Consider the following 21,410-nt stretch of genomic DNA (forward strand, 5'->3'; position numbering starts at 1 on the left):
TTGTCATGCGTATAGTTGGTTTATATAAAGTGGATTGGTGGGAGTCGTCGGAAGGATTGCATGAAAGCACAAAATACTCTGTGGTACATTAAAGACATGTTGGTTTATTAAGTGCCCTGACTTTTTTGTTTCCCTTTTAAGAAACGATCGAAATCAAAGCAACTTTCCTCTATAAAGCTGTTGAGGGAATTAAAGAAATTGCTCATAGAATGAGGTATATCTGAAATGAGGAAGTGGTGTTTATGGACTTGTGTCAGGAGCAGAGATCATAAGCTTTAAATGAGAATTCCTTGCAGCCAAGGAAATGTTGTGCTATCTTACTGGTTGAAAAAGACTAAAAGCAATTTTCAAAGGTCAAATCTAAATGAGACTAGATCTTCAGTTCTGTAGACACTTGCAACATGTAAGAGCCAGCATTCCTCCACATTTTATTCTGAAAATCCCTTTTGGCCTACAGTGCCTACCAAAAGCTAAATCTGACACATTTCTGGTTCATTATAATGATTATCCTCTCAGAGCAATATGGAAAACCACAACAGTTTAAATACGTAACCCACATGAACACATTAAACCAGGATTCAGAGACGCTGCAACTTTAACTTATCAAGAAAAAGAGAAGCTCAACTCATTTCAATGGGGGCGGGGGGAGAAGAGAGGGATGAGTGAACATAAAATAAAACAAAGCCAAAACACATTGGAACAGCATGTGTGCAACTAGAACAGTGAATGTACTCAAAAGCCTATGGTGCACAGGAAGTTAAAACGCCATTTGGTACCAGAGATGAAAAGCACTAATGGAAGGGAAGCCTAAAGGTAGAAATGCAAGCTAGAAAACCCACACAGAAACTAAATGAGGATAATAGACAAAATGGAGACTACTAGTAACACTATTCTCAAAATATAAGGGGGTAAATTCAACCATGGTGTAAATCCATTGATTTCAATAGATTGATACCAGCAATGAAAATCGCCCGATGGATCACATTCTGAGGTCACGTAAATTACCCCTTGGACATAAATCAGTCAAAATATGCTAATAAATGTCAATTTAGTCTGACTTTTTTTTCCAGAGGGCAAAATAAAATATAGATTGAGAAATTAGCCATCGCTCTGCACCTAGGCCTCAATTCTGCGAGTGCTCAGAAACTGGCAGAATCAAATCCTTAAGGCCTGTACCAAAGTATCATTGAAGCCATGAGCTTTGCACTGACTTCAGTGGGCTTTGGAACAAGCCCATCTAGAGACTACAACCAAAAACAGCTTCTCTTTAACTCCTGTTACTTTGACACTGAATATACTTGGTGCTACAGACTTTCAGGCACAGGCCAACAGGTTGGTGTGGGAGTGAGGGGGAACCATTCCTCCTGGGTAACAATGTATTTGCTAGCGTTCTCTGAGAATGATCGTTGTTTTCAGAGGCTGGTGACCTTCTGCACCTGGAGTGCTGTTGTATTCTTCCTATTCCTTTAACAACTGCTTCCTTCTGCCTCTTTCCAGTGCATCTACCTAGCACGAACAGGAACCAATATAGAAACTAAACCAAAAGTGCAGAAAAACAATTTTATCAGCTTGTGTCTCTAGTGATGAGGTACCCTCCCAGCAAATGCTAGGGAGCACATCTAATCTTTATAGTAAACTAAGGGACACCAGCAGAGAATTTCACAAAAGGATTTTTTTATGATTGATAGCAGATTACATTTCATTTTATGTACTTCTGGGTCAGTGGTTCTTAACTGTTTCTAACTTATTATTTATTGACAATTTCAAGAGAGGAATTGAAGTATAAGAACAGAGGAAATCCTCACAATCACTGAATGAAAAATATAGTGCCTGCAGTGGGAAAGTATTGTCTGCCACCTCTCTTACAACACAATTACCTATCATTGTCCTCTTCTCCTGCACTTCTATTTATCTGTATAGCTAAGTGATTTGGAGACTGCTCTACCTGAGTGTTAGGAAACCATTTAGCGCATAGCGTGGGGCCTACCATGAAAGTTGGGTGAAACTTTTTGTGCACAATCTTTTTGTGCCCCCCGCCCCTCCCCAAAAATGCAGATTCAGGTCAACCAAAACAACTAGCCAATTCAGGTCAATTTCAGTGAATTCTTGTGGTAAAAACAAATTTGTTTTGGAAACATCTAAATATTTCAATTCAGTGACTCTTCAAACCAATGTGGTTGGAGGGTGCTGAGCTCCATAGTGAAGGCACTCAGGATCTGGATCACAGCCATTGTCTGTAGCTGTGCTTTCCACTGAAATACTCACAAAGACAGGCTGTGTTAGGAGGAGGCTTAAAAACCCTCTAGAGGGGAAAAAGCCTGTTTCTAATGACAATTGTATGGATGAACACCAGCACTGACTGTATATGGCACCTCTGACATGCTTGCTCTGCCATGACACCACCTGGTTGGGAAGAATAAGTCATTCAGAGGGCAGGTAAATCCGAAGTGTTAATAGTCAGGATTGACATTCTTTCTCTTTTTATTTTCATTCTGGAATTGGGCATGGAAATATATCTTCAGAAAGGGGGGAAATGTAAATTCCCATAAAAATGAAAAACCTAGGAACTATAAAAAGGAGGGGGGGAGTCTAGGTCTCCTAACATACAGACGTTCTGTATCTTTTTTACACACACACACACACACACACACACACACACAAATAAATTTGTGTTACATTGACTAAATGATGCTTAAAGGTCCAGATCCAAAGCCCATTAAAATCACTGGGAGTCTTTTCATTGATTTCAATGAACTTTGAATCAGGACCTATGGGCTCCAATCCTGCAAAACCATAGCCATGACAGCATAACCCCCTAGGATAGACTCCACCTACACCAATGGAAAGGAAAGGAGTACTTGTGGCACCTTAGAGACTAACCAATTTATTTGAGCATAAGCTTTCGTGAGCTACAGCTCACTTCATCGAATGCATACTGTGGAAAGTTTAGAAGATCTTATTATATACACACAAAGCATGAAAAAATACCTCCTCCCACCCCACTCTCCTGCTGGTAATAGCTTATCTAAAGTGATCACTCTCCTTACAATGTGTATGATAATCAAGTCGGGCCATTTCCAGCACAAATCCAGGTTTTCTCACCCCCTCCCCCCCCACACACACACAAACTCACTCTCCTGCTGGTAATAGCTTATCTAAAGTGACCACTCTCCTTACAATGTGTATGATAATCAAGGTGGGCCATTTCCAGCACAAATCCAGAGTTTAACAAGAACGTCTGGGTGGGGGTAGGAAAAAACAAGGGGAAATAGGCTACCTTGCATAATGTCTAAGCCGCTCCCAGTCTCTATTCAAGCCTAAGTTAATTGTATCCAATTTGCAAATGAATTCCAATTCAGCAGTTTCTCGCTGGAGTCTGGATTTGAAGTTTTTTTGTTGTAAAATAGCGACTTTCATGTCTGTAATCACGTGACCAGAGAGATTGAAGTGTTCTCCGACTGGTTTATGAATGTTATAATTCTTGACATCTGATTTGTGTCCATTTACTCTTTTAAGTAGAAACTGTCCAGTTTGACTAATGTACATGGCAGAGAGGCATTGCTGGCACATGATGGCATATATCCATTGGTGGATGTGCAGGTGAATGAGCCTCTGATAGTGTGGCTGATGTTATTAGGCCCTGTGATGGTGTCCCCTGAATAGATATGTGGGCACAGTTGGCAACAGGCTTTGTTGCAAGGATAGGTTCCTGGGTTAGTGGTTCTGTTTTGTGGTATGTGGTTGCTGGTGAGATAAGCTATTACCAGCAGGAGAGTGAGTTTGTGTGTGTGGGCGGGGTGAGAAAACCTGGATTTGTGCTGGAAATGCCCCAACTTGGTTATCATACACATTGTAAGGAGAGTGATTACTTTAGATAAGCTATTACCAGCAGGAGAGTGGGGTGGGAGGAGGTATTGTTTCATGCTTTGTGTGTATATAATAAGATCTTCTAAACTTTCCACAGTATGCATCCAATGAAGTGAGCTGTAGCTCACGAAAGCTTATGCTCAAATAAATTGGTTAGTCTCTAAGGTGCCACAAGTCCTCCTTTTCTTTTTGCGACTACAGACTAACACGGCTGTTACTCTGAAACCAATGGAAGGGGTTTTCCTGTCTGTGTAGGAACACCACCTCCACAAACGACAGTTGCATTCTTTTTCATTGGCATAGCTGTGTCTACACACGGGGCGCTAGGTTGGCAGAGTTCCAGAAGTCAGGAGCGTGGATTCTTTTCATACTGCTGACCAAGGTACAGTGCTTAATTTGTGCCAGGGCTTGCCAGGGCTAAGCCCCCCGGCACCTTTCGGCTTAGCACTTCATAGCCCTGGCACCTTTGGGCTTGCTGTATCAGTTATGAATGTAAAAAAATTGCTTGAGCCCCGGCACCTAATCGCTTACAAAGTAAGCGCTGCCAAGGTAGCTCTGTCAACCTAACTTTTAAGAATAGACCAAGTCTTAAGCGTCTACACCTGCGAGCAATCTAGTTCATTACACACTGGGAGTGGCATGTGTATTATACTTTACAAAATCAGGACCTAAAACACTTAAAGGAAATTCATTCTGTTCAGTTTATTGTTATCCAACAAAAAGAAGACGATGACATCACCAGAAAGGAGCCAATTGATTGTATCATATTTTAAAACATAACTGCTTCCACTGAATCCATGGGCCGCTAAGCCTGCTAGGAAATTAATACTGTATTGATAGCATAGCAGCCAAAGCAGCAACCTTGTGGAATAAATGTTTACACATCATCAAGTCTGCAAATACGCAGTAACTTCTGTGTGACAGAATCTTCCTCTAATTGTAATTTGTCTCAATTTTTCCATTACTTGTTCTCATTTTCTAGCTTTGCTCACCGACAAACCTCCAAAACCATTGTTCCCCGTGGAGAATCAGCCGAGTGTCATAGATGTCCAGCTGGGTAAGTCCCCTTCTGGGAATAATAGAGCCTAAATATCAGTTCTGTTAACAGATGGGGAAAATTGAAAGGTTTATTGCCACTGTTATTACATGCAAATCAATTTGCTGCTTCTCATTTATAATGGTAGAATTTAAGGAAATGAGTTTGTTTAGCTTCAAGGAAAGGCAATACTAATTGGTTACCTGGAGTATTAAATATTCAGGGCTGCCACTCTTTTGAGTGTATGATTGATAAATTAATGGATGCCTTCACTGGTGCCTGCACTGGTCAGTCAATGTTCACCGTGCATAGGAGACAAATGTTTTAACAAAATACAGAATGGCGATTCTTTAAAAGATAAAGGGAAAGAATGCATTGTCTATTGAAAAGTTTCTTTGATTAAAATGTTTGTATTCTTTTCTCTGTCTCTTACATTTTCTTCTGCTAGCCTGAGTGTGTCTGAATCTTAATCAGCCACAGACCCCTGAGGTAATAGGAAGAAACTTTATAAGAGAGTTCTGCAAAGTGACCTTTTTGAGAGTAGTTAGCTGTGGGCCACATTGTTGCTGTGGGTAATAGTGGGATTTTGAAGTTCTGGTAGAAGTCTTGTCAGGTGGGAAACATTCCTTATGTTGAGGCATGGAATTGCAAATATTGTTGAGGATTGAAGTATGTGGGTTTAAGTTATAAAAGAAACCGTTGTTGTGACAGATTGTTTGCCTCATCATGCTTGAGTTATTTTCCATCTCCTGTTGCCTGACTCTGCTCTGGCTCTAGGTTTACACTGGAACAAGACCACTGAATCCTGATTTACACAATTATAAAAGAAAGTAGGATCATGGTTTGAGATTGTAAGATTATGTTGCACTGATACCAGCGTGATGGGGCCATACGTTTTTAATGTAAACCTACTGTTCTATGTCCCAATTCAATAAAGTTAACTTCAGGCTTGTGCTTAAGTGCATCCATCTTCCACAAAGCACTTAAGCATGTGTTTAAGTCCCATCAAATGGAACTTCAGTCCTTGAATTGGATTGTCTGTTAAGTTGTGCACAATAATGTGAATCATTTGTGACCTGAATTCATCTTAAACATTAGCTTCCAACAGTTTGTAAGGATAGATAGAGAGACAGCAACAGTGGATTCTGCCTAAAGTACCCAAATCCTGCCCCCAGATATGGATACTCCAATTATCTTCAGTCAGATTTGTGTGCATGTGTCTGATAGACTTTGATCCTTAGTGATGAAAACAAACACACACACACATACACAGGTTCAAAGGGCATCATCCAATGCTCACTGTAGTCACTGTGAAGACACCCACTGACATGGGCTTTGGATCATCCCAGCAAGCTGAATGCCAATTCAGTTCCATTAATTAAGCTCACAGATTTAACTTTTTTGGAAAAAAAAATCAGAATTAATGAATCCTTCGAGGTTAGTGAAATGTCCTCAAGTACATCAGTGAAACAAACTAATACAAAACACGCACATCCTTGTTTCCTATATTCTTATTGGATCTTCCTTTCTAACCTCAATTCCCCCCACCTCATCTTACATATCCAGCCCCTGCAGAATTTTTCTTTGACTGGTCCCCCATATAAAATTATTTTTTCTACTAGTAAAAAGTGTTGCTACAAAAAAAAAAATCTCCTGCCCCTGGGAGATATGTTGCAGTAATAGGATTTCAGAATATCTCTAGAGGGAAATAAAAGTCCTTGCATTTTTTTGTCCCATGGTATAATCCATTAGTTGTCCCCTAGGATCTAGGAATTGACATGCAGCACTTTCTTGCTGACGCAGTGATACGTTTGGTTATTGTTCCTAAACTTTCATAATATGCTGAAAGATTAATGTTTACAAAAGAACAGTACCCTAAATATAGTTCAAAAACACTGAGTAGCGTTCTTCCAGCTGTACCCACCTGGATTTAACAGGCAAGGAGCTGGGAGTAGAGAATTCTCAGTGAGGTGTCCAGGGCTTCAGAACCTACCCCCCTCCACACACACACACACACACACACACACACACACTTGATGTGGAAGGGTTTGTTGACCTTCAGAGCACAACACATTTTTCTTTATACCACGGAGCTTGAAAGAGGCATTGGGTGGAGAGTTCTCGTGAGAGTTGGGGACAGGGGTGGGATAGCTGCTGGTTTTAATTTGTTTATTTGCCTGTCTTAAAATGTTGCTGCACATACCAACCGTGTGTGTTCCTAATATATTTTTATTAGAAATCAACGTAAATATTCTATTCAAAATCATCCTAATTTTACAGTGTCAATAATCCCTGGAGATTAACCTGTTCATCCAATTTGTGTATGCCCTTTAAATAGTCAGGCAAATATTAAAATGCTTCTACATACCAAAGAAACTACATTCACTCCATTAACGTGGCCACTTTAATAGAAAGAGCAATTTAGCTTTTCATTGCCAAACGAATCTTTAGTTGTCTTCTCTCTGTAGGCACAGGAGAATAGCAGTTATTTATTTCCTATATCCTTAATAAAGCAACATTTACACAGGATTTGTTAAGAGCAGTCAGTGGCCTGACCACATACAACATCTTATGTGACCTAATTGCTAACTTCAATACTCATGTCTTTGCTTTCTCTACTATAAGAAGATTCAAATGAAAGTGGGTTTGCATAGTTTTTATTGACAATAGATAAAAGAGTTCCTTCAGGCTTCAAATAAGCCCCAAAACATGTCTTGTTTCTTCTCAAGGAGTGTGATTTTTTTTTTCTTTTTCCATGCTTTGGAATTTGACAAAGATCAAAACAGCCCTATCAAGTTCAGCTGGAAGCAGAAACTACAAATTGCTACCCACTTGTTTTCTCTGTTTGTCTCTGCTGGAGAGAGTGAGCGAGCAAGACAGAGAGATGACAAGAGTACCAGAGAGCATCACAGAGGACTAGTGCGATAGTTCAAAACAATTTAATTATCCAAGACACTTTGCTAAACCAGACAATAATTTCAGCCCTTGATAAAACTAGAAGGGAAGTACAATAGATTGATTGAATTGCTTGCTTTGCTTGCTCATTTTCATCAAGAATTTTTTATTTTAATATTCATAGGCATTATGGATTTTGGAAGGATTTGTGAATCACAATCTCATTATAGAATATGCAGCAGACTTAACCTTTCTATACACTGACATTATATTTTAAAGATTAGTTCTTCAAATACATGAGTTTCCTCTAATAGTCTTAACTGTTTCCTAATGAAGATCATTCATGGCTTTCCAATAGATTAAAGCTAAAAGTTAAAACTGGCAGAATATTTGTTCAAGATTTTTGAACAAATATATATTCATCCCTGTGTCAGATGACTAGCCATGCAATCAATTGAATCTGGTCATATTGTCCTGTATTTCTCAGGAGAAGGTATGCCTTGTGGCTTCTGCAGATGACTAGGAATCAAGGTTCTTTTCCCTGATCTACCAGTGACTTGATAGTGCCCTTGGTCAAGTGACATAACTCCTGCCAGACATAGTTTTCTCACCTGGAAAATGTGGTAATACCTCTTGGAGGGTTCTGAGGATAAAGTTTGTAACGTGCTTTAAGATTCTTGCTTTCTACACTCCGCATTTACTTCTGCCGCAAAATATAGCTGCTTCCTTGTTAGACCTTATTTAGCCTAAATTGTCCACTACTTATCACAGAGGTTGCAGAATTACTAGTGCATTTTTTAAAAATCCAAACAGGGAGATGTGTACACCTCAAAGCTTTGGGTTTGGGTTCAGTCGGTTTTAAAGATCTGAATATGACTGTTCAGACCATCGAAATAAAAATCCACTTCTTTTGGAAGCAGGCCAGGATAGATTTGTAATTTTCTAAATGTGTGACTGTAAGTGAAGCATGCTGTGCTATCAGTCTTGTGACAAGCTGTTGGTACATTACTTTGCTAATTTTATTTAAAAATTATTTCCCCTCCCCTTTCTTATGGAACTTTGTTTACTCGCTCAACATGCTGAGAATCTGAATCTGAAGATCATCCTCACTACACCAGTTCTAGGTGACCAGATAACTCTGAGCTAGGAGCCGGATCAGGCAAGAGAACCTTTGCACCGCTCAGGCAGTACAAAGAGCCACAATCTGCCTGTAGCAAGACAGTGGAGAATTTCCCCAGTGTGGGCAGGAGGGATCTTAACAAGTGTAAAACTGGCCTAGTGGGCTGGTGTAGGGGGCATATCAGGGGTGTGTTCAGAGAAGGGGTGAAGCACAGCTGTGCTCTAATTGTCTGCTAGACAGTGGCCCCAAAGAGACCATACTAGCTAGGTTATAATAGAGCAGCTCCTAGACTCATCTGACTAATGCTAGGGCTGATGCCTGACAATTAGAGCTGGGTGAATAATTGATTTTTCTGTTTCACACAGTAAACTGCAAAATCAGAAAAAATATTCACATCAGTAAATGCTTTGGAATTCGTCAGCAATGTCTGCTTTGGACCAACAAACTGCGTGCGTGCGTGCATGTGTGTTTGTGTGTGTGTGGCCCATGCCTTAAACCTTTAGCCCAGTGGGTAAGGTCTCTGTGTGTCCAACTCCTGCTTTCTAATCTGTACCCCAGCAGGTAGGGCACTTGCCTGGGATGTGGGATACCCAGGTGTGAATCCCCACTCTGGAGCAGGGACTGGAACTCAGATTTTCCCCCTGCCAGGTGAGCATCTTAACCTGTAGGGGGTAGGCTGCTCTCAGTTTCTCCTGTTGAAGCTGTTAAATAAACCATTTGTCTGAAAAAAGTTCACCCAAATCTACTTAGAGTTACATATTCCATAGAGGAGCTAAAGATCTAAAAATCCCACATGCAAACAGAACTAGAGATTTTCTGTGCTGTTAATTCCTTGGCCTTTATTACAATTAATTTTAGGTAAAATCTCCTCTTTATGGATATTTAGTTAGAAATAGGTGTAATTGAAATGAATGTTTGCATGTCAGTGTGTATAGTAATTGAATCCATCATTTATGTATCAGCTGGTTTTAAAAATATATTTGCTTTGATCTCAGAAATACAGTAAAAAGGGTGACATACGCATTACTTTTAAAAGGACAAATTTCTCAGTTAATTCACTTTCCAAACAAGGGAAGTGTCAAGGGATTTACCTTGCCAGAGTTCATGGTATTTTTCTTGCTTTCAGTGATATTGAGAAAAACACCTTCTATTTGAGCATTCTCATTTTTTACTGCCTAGAAAGATTTTTCCTCTGTGGGCTGTAGCTATGAAATATCCTGGGACTGATTGTTAAGCAGATCAATCAAGGGCACTGTAAAATAAGTGAAAGAGAACGTGCAAAGTTATGGTAACTGCTGAGAGATGTGGGAATCAGGTAGAGATGGTAAAATAATAATTAAAACTCCCTTTTACTGATTGGGAGGAAGCTCTGATTGGGAGGAGCTCCATAGGACAGCAAAATTTGTGCACATGCTGACAAGAAAAATAAGATTAAGCTAAATTTACTGTCCAGGGTCCTGATTTTTATTTTAGACCATTTTTCATTCTAAATTTCTGTGGGCTCTTCCAAGGATGTTAATTTTATGCAAAAAGCTGCCAATGGAAGAACAACAGCAATGGGTTGTCATTTGTCTAATGTTTACCTTATTACCAGTCAACTGACAAAGACTTCATTCAATTCACTTTTAAGGACGGCAGTACTAAGAAGAGTCTTGATGCAATATGACAGTGTTTCCTGAACAAAAAATAATTCAGAAATCCTAAGCTTTAAAACGATCAATAGGAAAGATGAGTTTTCAAGATGAGTTTCATACTCAAGAGGAGTATGTGTGCACACATATGTGTGCAATATAAATGCACCAAAAAACTACATTAAAAGACTATTAAGGTTGCAAAGTCAAACACTGAAAGAAGAAAAGGAGGACTTGTGGCACCTTAGAGACTAACCAATTTATTTGAGCATAAGCTTTTGTGAGCTACAGCATCCGATGAAGTGAGCTGTAGCTCACGAAAGCTTATGCTCAAATAAATTGGTTAGTCTCTAAGGTGCCACAAGTCTTCCTTTTCTTTTTGCGGATACAGACTAACACGGCTGCTACCCTGAAACACTGAAAGGTTAGGAAATGCCAGAATTAAGGTGTTGGGTAATTCCAGCCCCACCTACTATATATAATACAAAAAGCATTCTGTATCTTACTAGTGGAAAATATGCTACCTTTAATGTTAGTCTTGTAGTTGTACCAATAACATTTTATGGGTAGCAGAATCTTTCCTGCCAGACTACCCTGTAGATACCCATCCTCCTCTAGTAATACTCAATAATACTTGATGGTGGGCAGTGTAATTGACCCCCAGCTGTAGTCTTCATCATTAAACTGAGTGCATTATGTATTCCGCAAACATGGCTAAAAACTATTCTTCAATGTCTTACATTCTTTTTTTCCTTATGCAAAGTCTGAGCTAATGCCTAGGTACATAGTGGGGACAGAATCTTGCCCCAAACCATATCCCAGAATCAGAACAACCATGGAGCCTACTTCCCATGGCTACATCTACCACCATGAAAGTTTACTGTCTACCATGATTCCACATCCCCTAGCCAGCCAGTTAGGACAGTGGATCCATGAAGCTGCAGTACCACTAGATCTCCATACTCCTGGGGAAGAAAGCTATTAAGGAGCAGTTCTCCGCAAGGAGTGTTGTGTATAGTCCTTGTTAAAGGGCTCTCTGTAGCATGCATCTGCTCTGCAGCAGAAATGCAGAAGTTCCACGGCTTTCCAGGCCTACACAAGGGGAGGTAGGATTTGCATCTATTACAATAGCTTTTGTACTAATCTGTACAGAATATTAGAGACACATTGTCTGACATTCAGCTTTAGAAAAAGTTCCCTAAATACTCCGTGTAGTACAGCTAATGCTTTAATGCTAATTTGGTTCGTTGTTAATAGCTTTTCCCAGGGATAAAGCCAAAATGCTACATTTAGAAACTAGATGCCAGATTCTGCCATTAGGGTGGTTTAATCTGCAGTAACTATCAATTTAAACATGATTAATCCAGATATGCACAGAAATAACAGAGAACAGAGTTTGGCTCCTGATATTTGTGACAGTTTGGTTGATTTGGGGACACTGTGCCAAATTCTGCTTTCTGTCCCATGTTGTTAATGCCCATAGACATCCATGAGATTTTCACTAACATATCAGAGAGCAGAAGTTGACCCACTCTATATTTACATATTTCATTACTGTTATGCTTCTGTTCAAGTATTTTGTATTCTTCATTGGGCTTTGCATCAGGCTTCTTAATGTACAACTCTGAGGACACAATGATTTTATCCTGTTTATTTTTATGGAGCAATATCCAGCGATACCAGACAAATATGCTTTAAGACAAAATTTGCCATAGAGGTGTCTTAAAAGTTTAATCAGATCTCTTTTATTTTCTTTCTTATCTGCACTACCACAATGTAAAATTCTTCAAGTAAAAGCAACTTGAAAAAAGTTTATAATGGCTAACATTTCCATAGTGGCGTTCATCCATAGACATGTACAAACTGATTGTAAACATCGTGGGACTGACCCTGCACAACGTTCCCTTTGAAGCCAATGGCAGCTTTGTCCAAATGACCACCATGTGTACCTACATATCCTCACTCAAACAAAACTGTCATTGACTTCAATAAACACACTACTCCACCCACCACTTCTTTGCAATATTTATTGCTTTTGGATTGTTCCGAGTCGTATTTCCTCCAGAAAAGGGAAGTCTAGCCCACAGGACTAGAAGCTGAAAGGATGGTCTAATAGGAAGGGTGCTGGAATGGGACTCATGGAAAACAGTTGTATTGCTCCCTCTGCCATAGACTTTCTGTGTGCCTTTGGGCAAGACACTTAATCTTCCAGGTTCCTCAGTTTTTCATCTGCAAAATGGGGACAGTACTTCCTTATTTCAAAGGAGTGTGAGGTCTCAGACACTACAGCAATGGAAGAGGGAAATAGTAGGTAGATAGAACATTGAGCAATAAATATTGATCCAAGTTTTTCCTTATCTTTCTTTGGCTCTGATCAGGAAACTAAACTTAAAAGCATTTGACTGATGTGTATTTGTTATACTTATATGTGTGATGCTATGCAATTGAAAGTGGGGGCTATATGTATGCATTAGTAGGAGGGCCCTAATATAGCTTTAGGGGTGTAATAAAAATGGGCAGTTCACACCATTTTCCATACTCGTTAAAAACACTGTCACTGGAATGCATTCATGTTGTTCCATTTGCTGTTTGTTTGTCATATGACTGAGTTAGGAGAAGGTGAATGCCTCATATATTCTGTATATTATGGGACAGTAACGTCTGGCTGTACTATTCTGACCTTTCCAACATTCTGCAATTGCTGAGTATGCCATTCCACGTCCCCACTTATTTACAGCTTCACCAAAAGATAGAGAAGGGGCAGAACGATCAGTCAGTCAAAATATACAGTAGGGAGAAAGGTCTAGACCACGCATCCTGCTGCTGGTGTTTCCACAGTGCATGTCAAAGATTAAAATATGGATTAATCATTCTTATGAATCTTCCCTTTATGAAGAAGCGAAAATGGGAGTTCATAGTCTATTCTCAAAGGCAACAAGGTGCAGAAAACGAAGAGTGATCACATAATTCATATTTATTAAAATCAGGATATTGCAGTCTCACGATCTCGGGTGCCATAGTTATATAGACACAACTTCAGACTTGCTATCAAAAGAGAAGAGCTTAAAAAAAAACCTACCAAACTTTTGTTTAATTGAGTCTATATTTGGATTATTTTCACACTTAACTTTGTCCTAGATACTCTTGTATTTATTTTTGTCTTACAGGAGTGAATTGCTTGTGTTACAAAACTGAAATTTCACTATTACAACCAGATTGATTTACTGTTCTATTCTTAGACGCTGCCTATAAATGAGAGAGTCTCAAAGGGAGATTTGTCTATAAAGCACTGATACCTTTACTATCTACTGAAAGCATATAGGACATGCCTTTTCAGCCCCCAAATATCCAGTGGAAATCAATAATACAGACAGTAGGAAGAAATGGAAAGAGTGGAACACACTGCACTTTCTATTGCACATTTTTAGGTTAATAGGCCAACTTCATGATAAACGTAGTTGTCTAGTAGTGGGTATGTTTTTATATACTTAATACTGTATAAAAGTTTACCAGTTTTAGCATTTTCAAGCAGATGACTAAATTGACACATGTGAGTAGCCCTATGAAATCTAAATGGAACTACTCTACATGTATAGCTTTACTCGGACAGGTAAGTATTTGTAGGAACAGGCACTTAACCCTTTAAGCAATACACTTATTGCTGAAACAGCAAACTTTACTGATAGACTTGTGCATAGCACTCACCGAATGGCGTAAGTAAATAGCAATTTAAATTTAGCAGATCTAGGGTCTAAATGAATTGCATACTTTACTAATACAGACTCAATTACATGGTTTGCAAATGGTGCTGCATGCTTTATTGGTCAAGCTTCATACAATTCTCTCCTAACTCAAAACATTCTCCATACTTCACTGACCAAGCTGAATAGTTTATGGGTTCAGCATTTACAGACTTTTTTTTTCACGATTCAGTCATCCATGCTCACTTATCCGGAGCCAATGACTAGAGGTAAGAGAATAATTAACAAACAAAATGTATTTGATGAATTCCACCTCTTTTTCTATTCACAAATTGCCATCCCATAAATGAGAGACAACCCTGACCTATTTCAAATAATTTTCACAAATACTCAGGGTTCGTAGCTCTTTTGGGAGTAGTTTGTCGTATGTCTTCAATGTGCGGGACTGGGAATTGCTGCTGTTTTGAATAGATATGTTGGCCATGTAGAACCGTATGTTCCTTGAGTGGACAAACATTAACTCTTTTATAATCAGGTTTCCAATTTAAATACCTAAACTGATGAATTTGAAATCCACTTTCAGTGAATAATCGTCAATATTCCCTTCAAATTCTGTTTTAGTAAACATACCTGGCAAAAAACCGTTTTGCTAGAAAATTTGTAGGGGGGGGCAGGGGGAAAGGGAAAAGAACAAAAACAAACGAACAGCTGAACTGAATTTGTTTAAAAATGTAAACAAATATTTCTGGAAAAGTTTTTGCCTCATTCAAACAGCTCTACCATGAATCCAGTCTAGAGACCAGATTGTAGAGACTATACAGCTCGCGTTAGGCAATCAGCTTTACCAAAGAAAATTGACTGAGAGGGTCTCTGTGGGACTGCAGTTTAGCTTTTGCAAATTTTATATGGCAAAATGAATGCTACTCAGGATCAAATTGCTATTCAGATTGTAAGTACTGTACGTGATGAAGGAGCATCCCATTTTAGCATTAATTCAGGTGCTGACAAATTCCAAGTTCACATATTCTGCACATTCTCTCCCAGTGTAACTCCTATCTGAAATTATGGCTATTATTACAGGGGGGATTTTCAAATGAATTCATGTTTATCAACAACTTAATTTTCTACAGGCATGTCAGGGTTCATGTGTAATGGGGCACGGAAACCCCCATTGTTTTCCACTGAAATAAATAGGAAATCCACAGGTAAATAACCTGTAGTGCACAAGAATAGACATTCCATATTAAACATATTATATTCTAGAAACTTTTTCCGATCAAAGATCAATAGGTCATCTTTGGTAATATGCAAACCTCTTATTTTCTGAGCTAACTTTCAAATAGGCGTGCAAATATTTTGTTCACACATCTACATGCATACACCTTTGTTTGTGCTGAGTGCGTAACAACACATCTAACTACTCAACATGTTTTGCAAAAATGTCTATTAACAGACACAAACAGGCATTCCTACATATAATAAGTGACCTATGACTGTGGAAAATAGCCTCCACAAATATTGTAAAAAAGTATATACAAAGAGAGGGGGTGTCCTTTTCTAACAGTAATCGTGTTGTCTATATTCTTCATTTATGTATCTCTCATTTTCTGATTTCCTGTGATGCACATACTGCATTTATTTACTGTGCTACAGACTTAAGTCCATTTTCAGACATGCCATTTATCTAATTACTAAAAGTCCCTGAAACCTAATGACTGTGAAAGTATTTGGAAGGTTTTCACCACTCTAGGTATTTTAAAACTGGATATTGTGATCCTACTTTCCCATCTCAAAGGCCCACCACATCCTAATGCTATCAGTAGAGTACTTAGATACCATGGCAATGAGCACCTTAAAAATATGATAGCTAATTCCCAGTGAAAACTGTCAAGCAATTTATTACACACTACCTGGTTTATTAAGTTTGACCTAGGTAGGATTATAGAAGGCTCAAAGGATTGGTCATGGGCTCGTGAGCTTTTTACTCCTAAGTTTCAAGAGTGGGCCAGTTTGGTAGCAAGTAGTCACTAAAGCCTATGATTTTTGGTGGCCTTTGTGAGATTACGTGGTGAACTCAAAAACATTCCCAGTGGATCGATGTCCACTGTTGGTGTTAGATGACAGTCTCATCAGAAAGACCAAGGATTTAAATAGACAAGGGGACTGAAATAATTTTTAGATGTGGCCTCTCCGGGTTATGGTTGAAGCAAAGGAACCAGGTGCTGCTTCTGCTACCCATGCTGTATCTGTTTGGTAGGTAACTAGGGGACCTCAGTCTCTGGGGTTGGCACTTGGACACCTTTCATGATCGCTACATTCACTAAACAGAAAAGGGAAAACATGCTGGTTCATGTTCCAGTACTCACAGATGTTTACAACACAGGCTGGATCTGGGCCTTCTGGAATTCTGGCAGAATTTAGTTTTTAAAAAGGCAACCCAAGGAATCTGACTTTTTAGCAGACAATAATAGATGATTATGAGATTAAATAGGAGGAAACTGAACAGCTGGCATGTGTTTAAACTTTTATTTCCTCACTACGCCCTTGATTGAAATCACCAGTTTTCAAAGCCGATGCTGACTCTGTTGAACCTAATTTAGATCCTGTATCAAATCAGATGAAACACAAGTATAACTGGGAAGGAAACTGATGTTCTGTAACTCGAGCACTCAGCAGAATGCCACATCTGTGGTGGGAGAAATACGATGAGTTCCCACAACCACCTGTTTTTAATGAACATCTAGTTTGCTAACAGTGGGTTATGTCTAAGAAAGAGCCTGACTTGCTGGCCAGTTTTCTACCTGTATGTAGCATTTTGTTTAACCAAAGGCTCTGTTGGCTAGTGTCACTGACGCAGTTTCCATCTAGATATGGGAATTAAAAGTTCTGCATTCTACCCCAGCTGTCTACCCACCTGAGTCTCTCTTGAAGATATTTGGTTTCCCATTTGCATACATGGAAAAAGCAATCAAAATGTAATAAAAATAATTTTCTAAACAAATATAGTGGTAGGAGATTTTGGTTTGAAAATAATAAAAAAGAGAGAAAGGGAAACCTGAGTGTTGATTAGCCCCCCCTGCTGACATGTCTCAACTCCATGGTAAGGAACATCGCAGCAAATGCCCTCCATGATGCAACAAAGAAACGGATTGGCAGAGCCCCCTCCAACCAAGACACTGCCACCTTCCTGAGCGGTTCCCTGGATGGCGAATTCGGACGGGACGGCCGCGACATCGGTTCACTGTGGTCCTGCGCTCGCAATGACACACGTTGCCTGGGGAAGTGCATCGGCTGCCGCTGGGAGCGGTGTGAGGAGCGCCAGGAGCTGGAAGTCCTGGTGCCGCAGATCAGGTCCGACGACAACACCATCATCACCCCGAGCAACAGGGGCATGCTGGAGAGGACCCTGAAGGCAGCCATCCACTCGCTGTACATGGAAACCCGGAAGCGTAAACCGGACCAGGGTAAAGCCTTCGAACTGACGAGCAAGTGGGAAGCCAGCAACCACTTCCTCGCCAGGGGTGGCTTCACCTGTTTCGCCGACTGGCGGTTCGTCCACCGTGCCCGGCTCAACTACATCCTGCTCAACGGAGCCGTCCACCACAGGAACAGAGACAAGCGTTGCAGGAAGTGCGGTTACTCCAACGAGACCCTGCCCCACGTCCTGTGCAACTGCAAGCCCCACTCCAGAGCCTGGCAGCTGCGCCACAACGCCATCCAGAACCGCCTGATAAAAGCCATCGCACCATGCCTGGGGGAGGTTGCCGTGAACTGCGCCATCCCCAGTACTGACAGCCAGTTGCGACCTGACGTGGTAGTCACTGACGAGGCCCAGAAAAAGATCATCCTTGTCGACATCACGGTCTCCTTTGAGAACAGGACCCCGGCCTTCCACGAAGCCCGAGCTCGTAAGATGGAAAAATACGCCCCCCTGGCTGACACCCTGAGAGCAAAGGGCTACAAGGTGCAGATGGACGCCCTGATCATCGGAGCCCTGGGTGCTTGGGACCCCTGCAACAAGCGTGTGCTGCAGACCTGTGGGATCGGTCGACGCTATGCACGGCTCATGCAGCGCCTTGTGGTCTCGGACACCATCCGATGGTCCAGGGACATCTACATCGAACACATCAACGGCCACCGACAGTACCAGGAGATGTGAGCCAGTACCATGCATCAACTGTGGGAAAGGGACTGAGAGACTTTTTCCATTGGACCATATGAACTGGAACCATAAACTCATTGAGCATTAATTCCCACCAAATGAGGGTAAATCCATCTGCATCATCGTATCCACTCATTGTACTCCACACCTGAATGTAGCCGTTATATGAACAACCCCTATATCTCAATCTCTGTACTTTGTCCCATTAAACTTTTACCCCCAATCGGGGAGATTGCAGATTATGTGTTCCTTACGCCACCCGTTCCTAAACCAAATTCTCACCCCTTGATAATCTGTACCTTATTCCCTGATAACCAGAAACTTCTATGCTTAAACTCTGTACCATTTTATTTTTACATCAACATCATCTTAATAAAATTATTAAATTTGTTCTTAAAAGACCAAGCTTACCAAGTTGCTCATGGTTATGAAATATTTGCCCTTGCCAGTAGGTGGACCATGCCATTTTTGTAATGTAACAAGTTACAACCGACAGCACTGTATCTAAGACCATGTATCGGTGTTACTGTGATGTTTTGTGGCAGTATTTAGTGGGATCACACAATTCAAGAATGAAATGGCCTCCAGTTTAAAAAGTAATCAGGATGAATGGTCCAAAAACCTTTCAATGGGAAGCACAATAGCCCTGTGTTTTGAGGAATCCACCATTTAGAGTAAATGTGCTCCAAGCAGGGCCATCCCTAGCTATTCTGGGGCCCTATGCAGCTCCCCCATGGGGGGGTGGAGGCCTCTGCGGGAGGGGAGTGGGGGGGAGCTGGCCCCAAGCCTAGGCAGGAGGGCAGGGCTGGCTTGGGGGGTAGGTGGGAACCACCGGCACCGCCGATGAGTGCAGGCCCGGCCCTGCTGCAGAGCTCAGGGGAGTGGAGGCAGGGCTGTGGTGGAGTAGGGACGGGAAGAGGTGGGGCGGGGGCCCTGGGGAAGAGCCGGAGCAGGGGCTGGAGCAGCATGCAGCTGCGCAGGGCACCAGGAAATCCCCAAATTTCCTGGTGCCCTACGCAGCTGCGTTACTTTGCATATGGATAAGGACAGCCCTGGCTCCAAGTATTGCTGAATAAAACAAGCATGAATGAATAACACCGTTTTGAGCAAACCTTGCCTCATGTCATTGATGGGCTCATGTCATTTGCTTGCCCAGGGCTCCCCTTGACTTTGATGGGAGCTATATACACATGACGAAGTTAGAATTTGCTTCAGCGAGTGTTGCACTTCAGGAAATTTCAAGTTTTTAAATAAAATCTACATCAAGTGCCAAATTATGCCTTCACTTAAACCCTTGCAGTACTAATGAAGGAATAGCTAAAATCATATTGTATAATCTCAAATAATATCCAGGATAAAAGAAGTCTATATAAGAATAATAAGGGAGATGAATCTAAACTTTCTCTCTGCACCACCTCTCCTTACTATTGAGCTTTTGATGAAACAGTATCCAGAGATGAGCCGCCGTTTTGGTTAACATTTGTATTGGGGTTGCATGTAGAGGCCAGGATGCTAGAGGCTATAAATTAAAAACACACAGTGACACTGCCTGCTCCAAAGAGCTTACAGTCTAAAAGAAAAGACTTAACCAGTGTGTAATGCAAACCAGCAGGCAGGGTTGTGAAGTGGGGGAGATATGCAGATATTCTGCAGTCCTTAGCCTGTTAGGAGCAGTAACTGCAACTTGCCATTTACCAAGCTGTGGTCAGATGGCAGCCAAAACCTAAGGCCGGGTCTAGGCAAAAAAAAGGTTTGCCAGGAAACACTCCTAACATGGAAACAGCTCACACTGACCCAAAAAAGTGCTGGAATCAGTATTGCTTAGAATGCTTTGGTGAGCAAAATAAGTTATACTAGCAAAAGCATTTTTATGTTGATATAATTGTGCCTACACCAGTGGTGGGCAACCTGCGGCCCATCAGGGTAATCCGCTGGTGGGCCGCGAGACAGTGTTTACATTGACCATCCGCAGGCATGGCCTCCCGCAGCTCCCAGTGGCCGCAGTTCGCCATTCCCAGCCAATGGGAGCTGTGGGAAGCAGCAGCCAGCACATCCCTGTGGCCTGCGCCGCGTCCCGCAGCTCCCATTGGCCGGGAACAGCAAACTGCGGCCATTGGGAGCTGCAGGCGGCCATGCCTGCGGACAGTCGATGTAAACGCTGTCTCGTGGCCCGTCAGCGGGTTACCCAGATGGGCCAGGTGTGCCCCGCGTCCTCCAGGTTGCCCACACTAGGGCTTTTGTCAGTATAAAACCATTGCAAAAAAAAATCACACCCCCAACTGACGTTGCTATAACACCAAAAGTTTCTAGACTAAAGTTTGGTTTGGATTTTGCTAAGCCAACCTTCATTGGCCATTAACAGAGATGGAGCAAAACCAGAATCTTTCATCCTCCATCCTCCCCGGATGTGATGAGGCAGGTCTACAGAGCCCAATCCAAACTGCCCAGGGTTTGATTTTTGTTGCACAAGAATCTGCCCAATGAGGTGTTTGGAAAACGCAGTCCTTACCCAGCGTCTGGTTAGTTATATTATTGAGCAGTATTTGTATTTCTGTAGCACGTAGGAGTCCCAGTCATGCACCAGGACACCTTGATGCGAGGCATTGTACAAACACAGGAAAAAAAAGACCCCAAAAGTTTACAATCCACTATAAAACAAGTGAGAAGAGAAGGATATGGAAACAATGGGTATGTCTACATTGCAGTCAGTAGGTGTGAGTTCACCTCAAGCTGACACATCTGAGCTAGCTTTAAACTAGCTAGAGTGAGCACCAGAGTAGCAAACCCATGGCAGCGCATGCTTCAGTGCAGTTGTATAAACATGCCCAGAACCTGAAACTCATACGCCATGGGTATCACTGTTTCAGGACCTGATTAAAGCTAACTCAGGTATGTCAACACATGTTCCAATCACACCTGGTGACTGCAGCCTAGACATACTCAATGTGACAATATAGTCAGCATGCTGAGCGGTGTTTGTGACCTATGTACCCACCAA

The 21,410-nt window shown here is 41.3% G+C and overlaps 1 protein-coding gene across 1 annotated transcript in view; it reads left to right on the forward strand.

Annotated features, from left to right (window-relative positions):
- The window catches only part of IL1RAPL2 (interleukin 1 receptor accessory protein like 2), a 529,699-nt gene that overhangs the window by 381,968 nt on the left and 126,321 nt on the right, over positions 1-21,410 (forward strand). Inside the window, exon 5 of the mRNA XM_077826986.1 lies at positions 4,850-4,924. Coding sequence (XP_077683112.1) covers positions 4,850-4,924 — 75 coding nt within the window. The remainder of the gene's footprint in view (positions 1-4,849; positions 4,925-21,410) is intronic.

This window comes from Eretmochelys imbricata, chromosome 9, assembly GCF_965152235.1.
Source record: "Eretmochelys imbricata isolate rEreImb1 chromosome 9, rEreImb1.hap1, whole genome shotgun sequence".
Classification (NCBI taxonomy): Eukaryota; Metazoa; Chordata; order Testudines; family Cheloniidae; genus Eretmochelys; species Eretmochelys imbricata.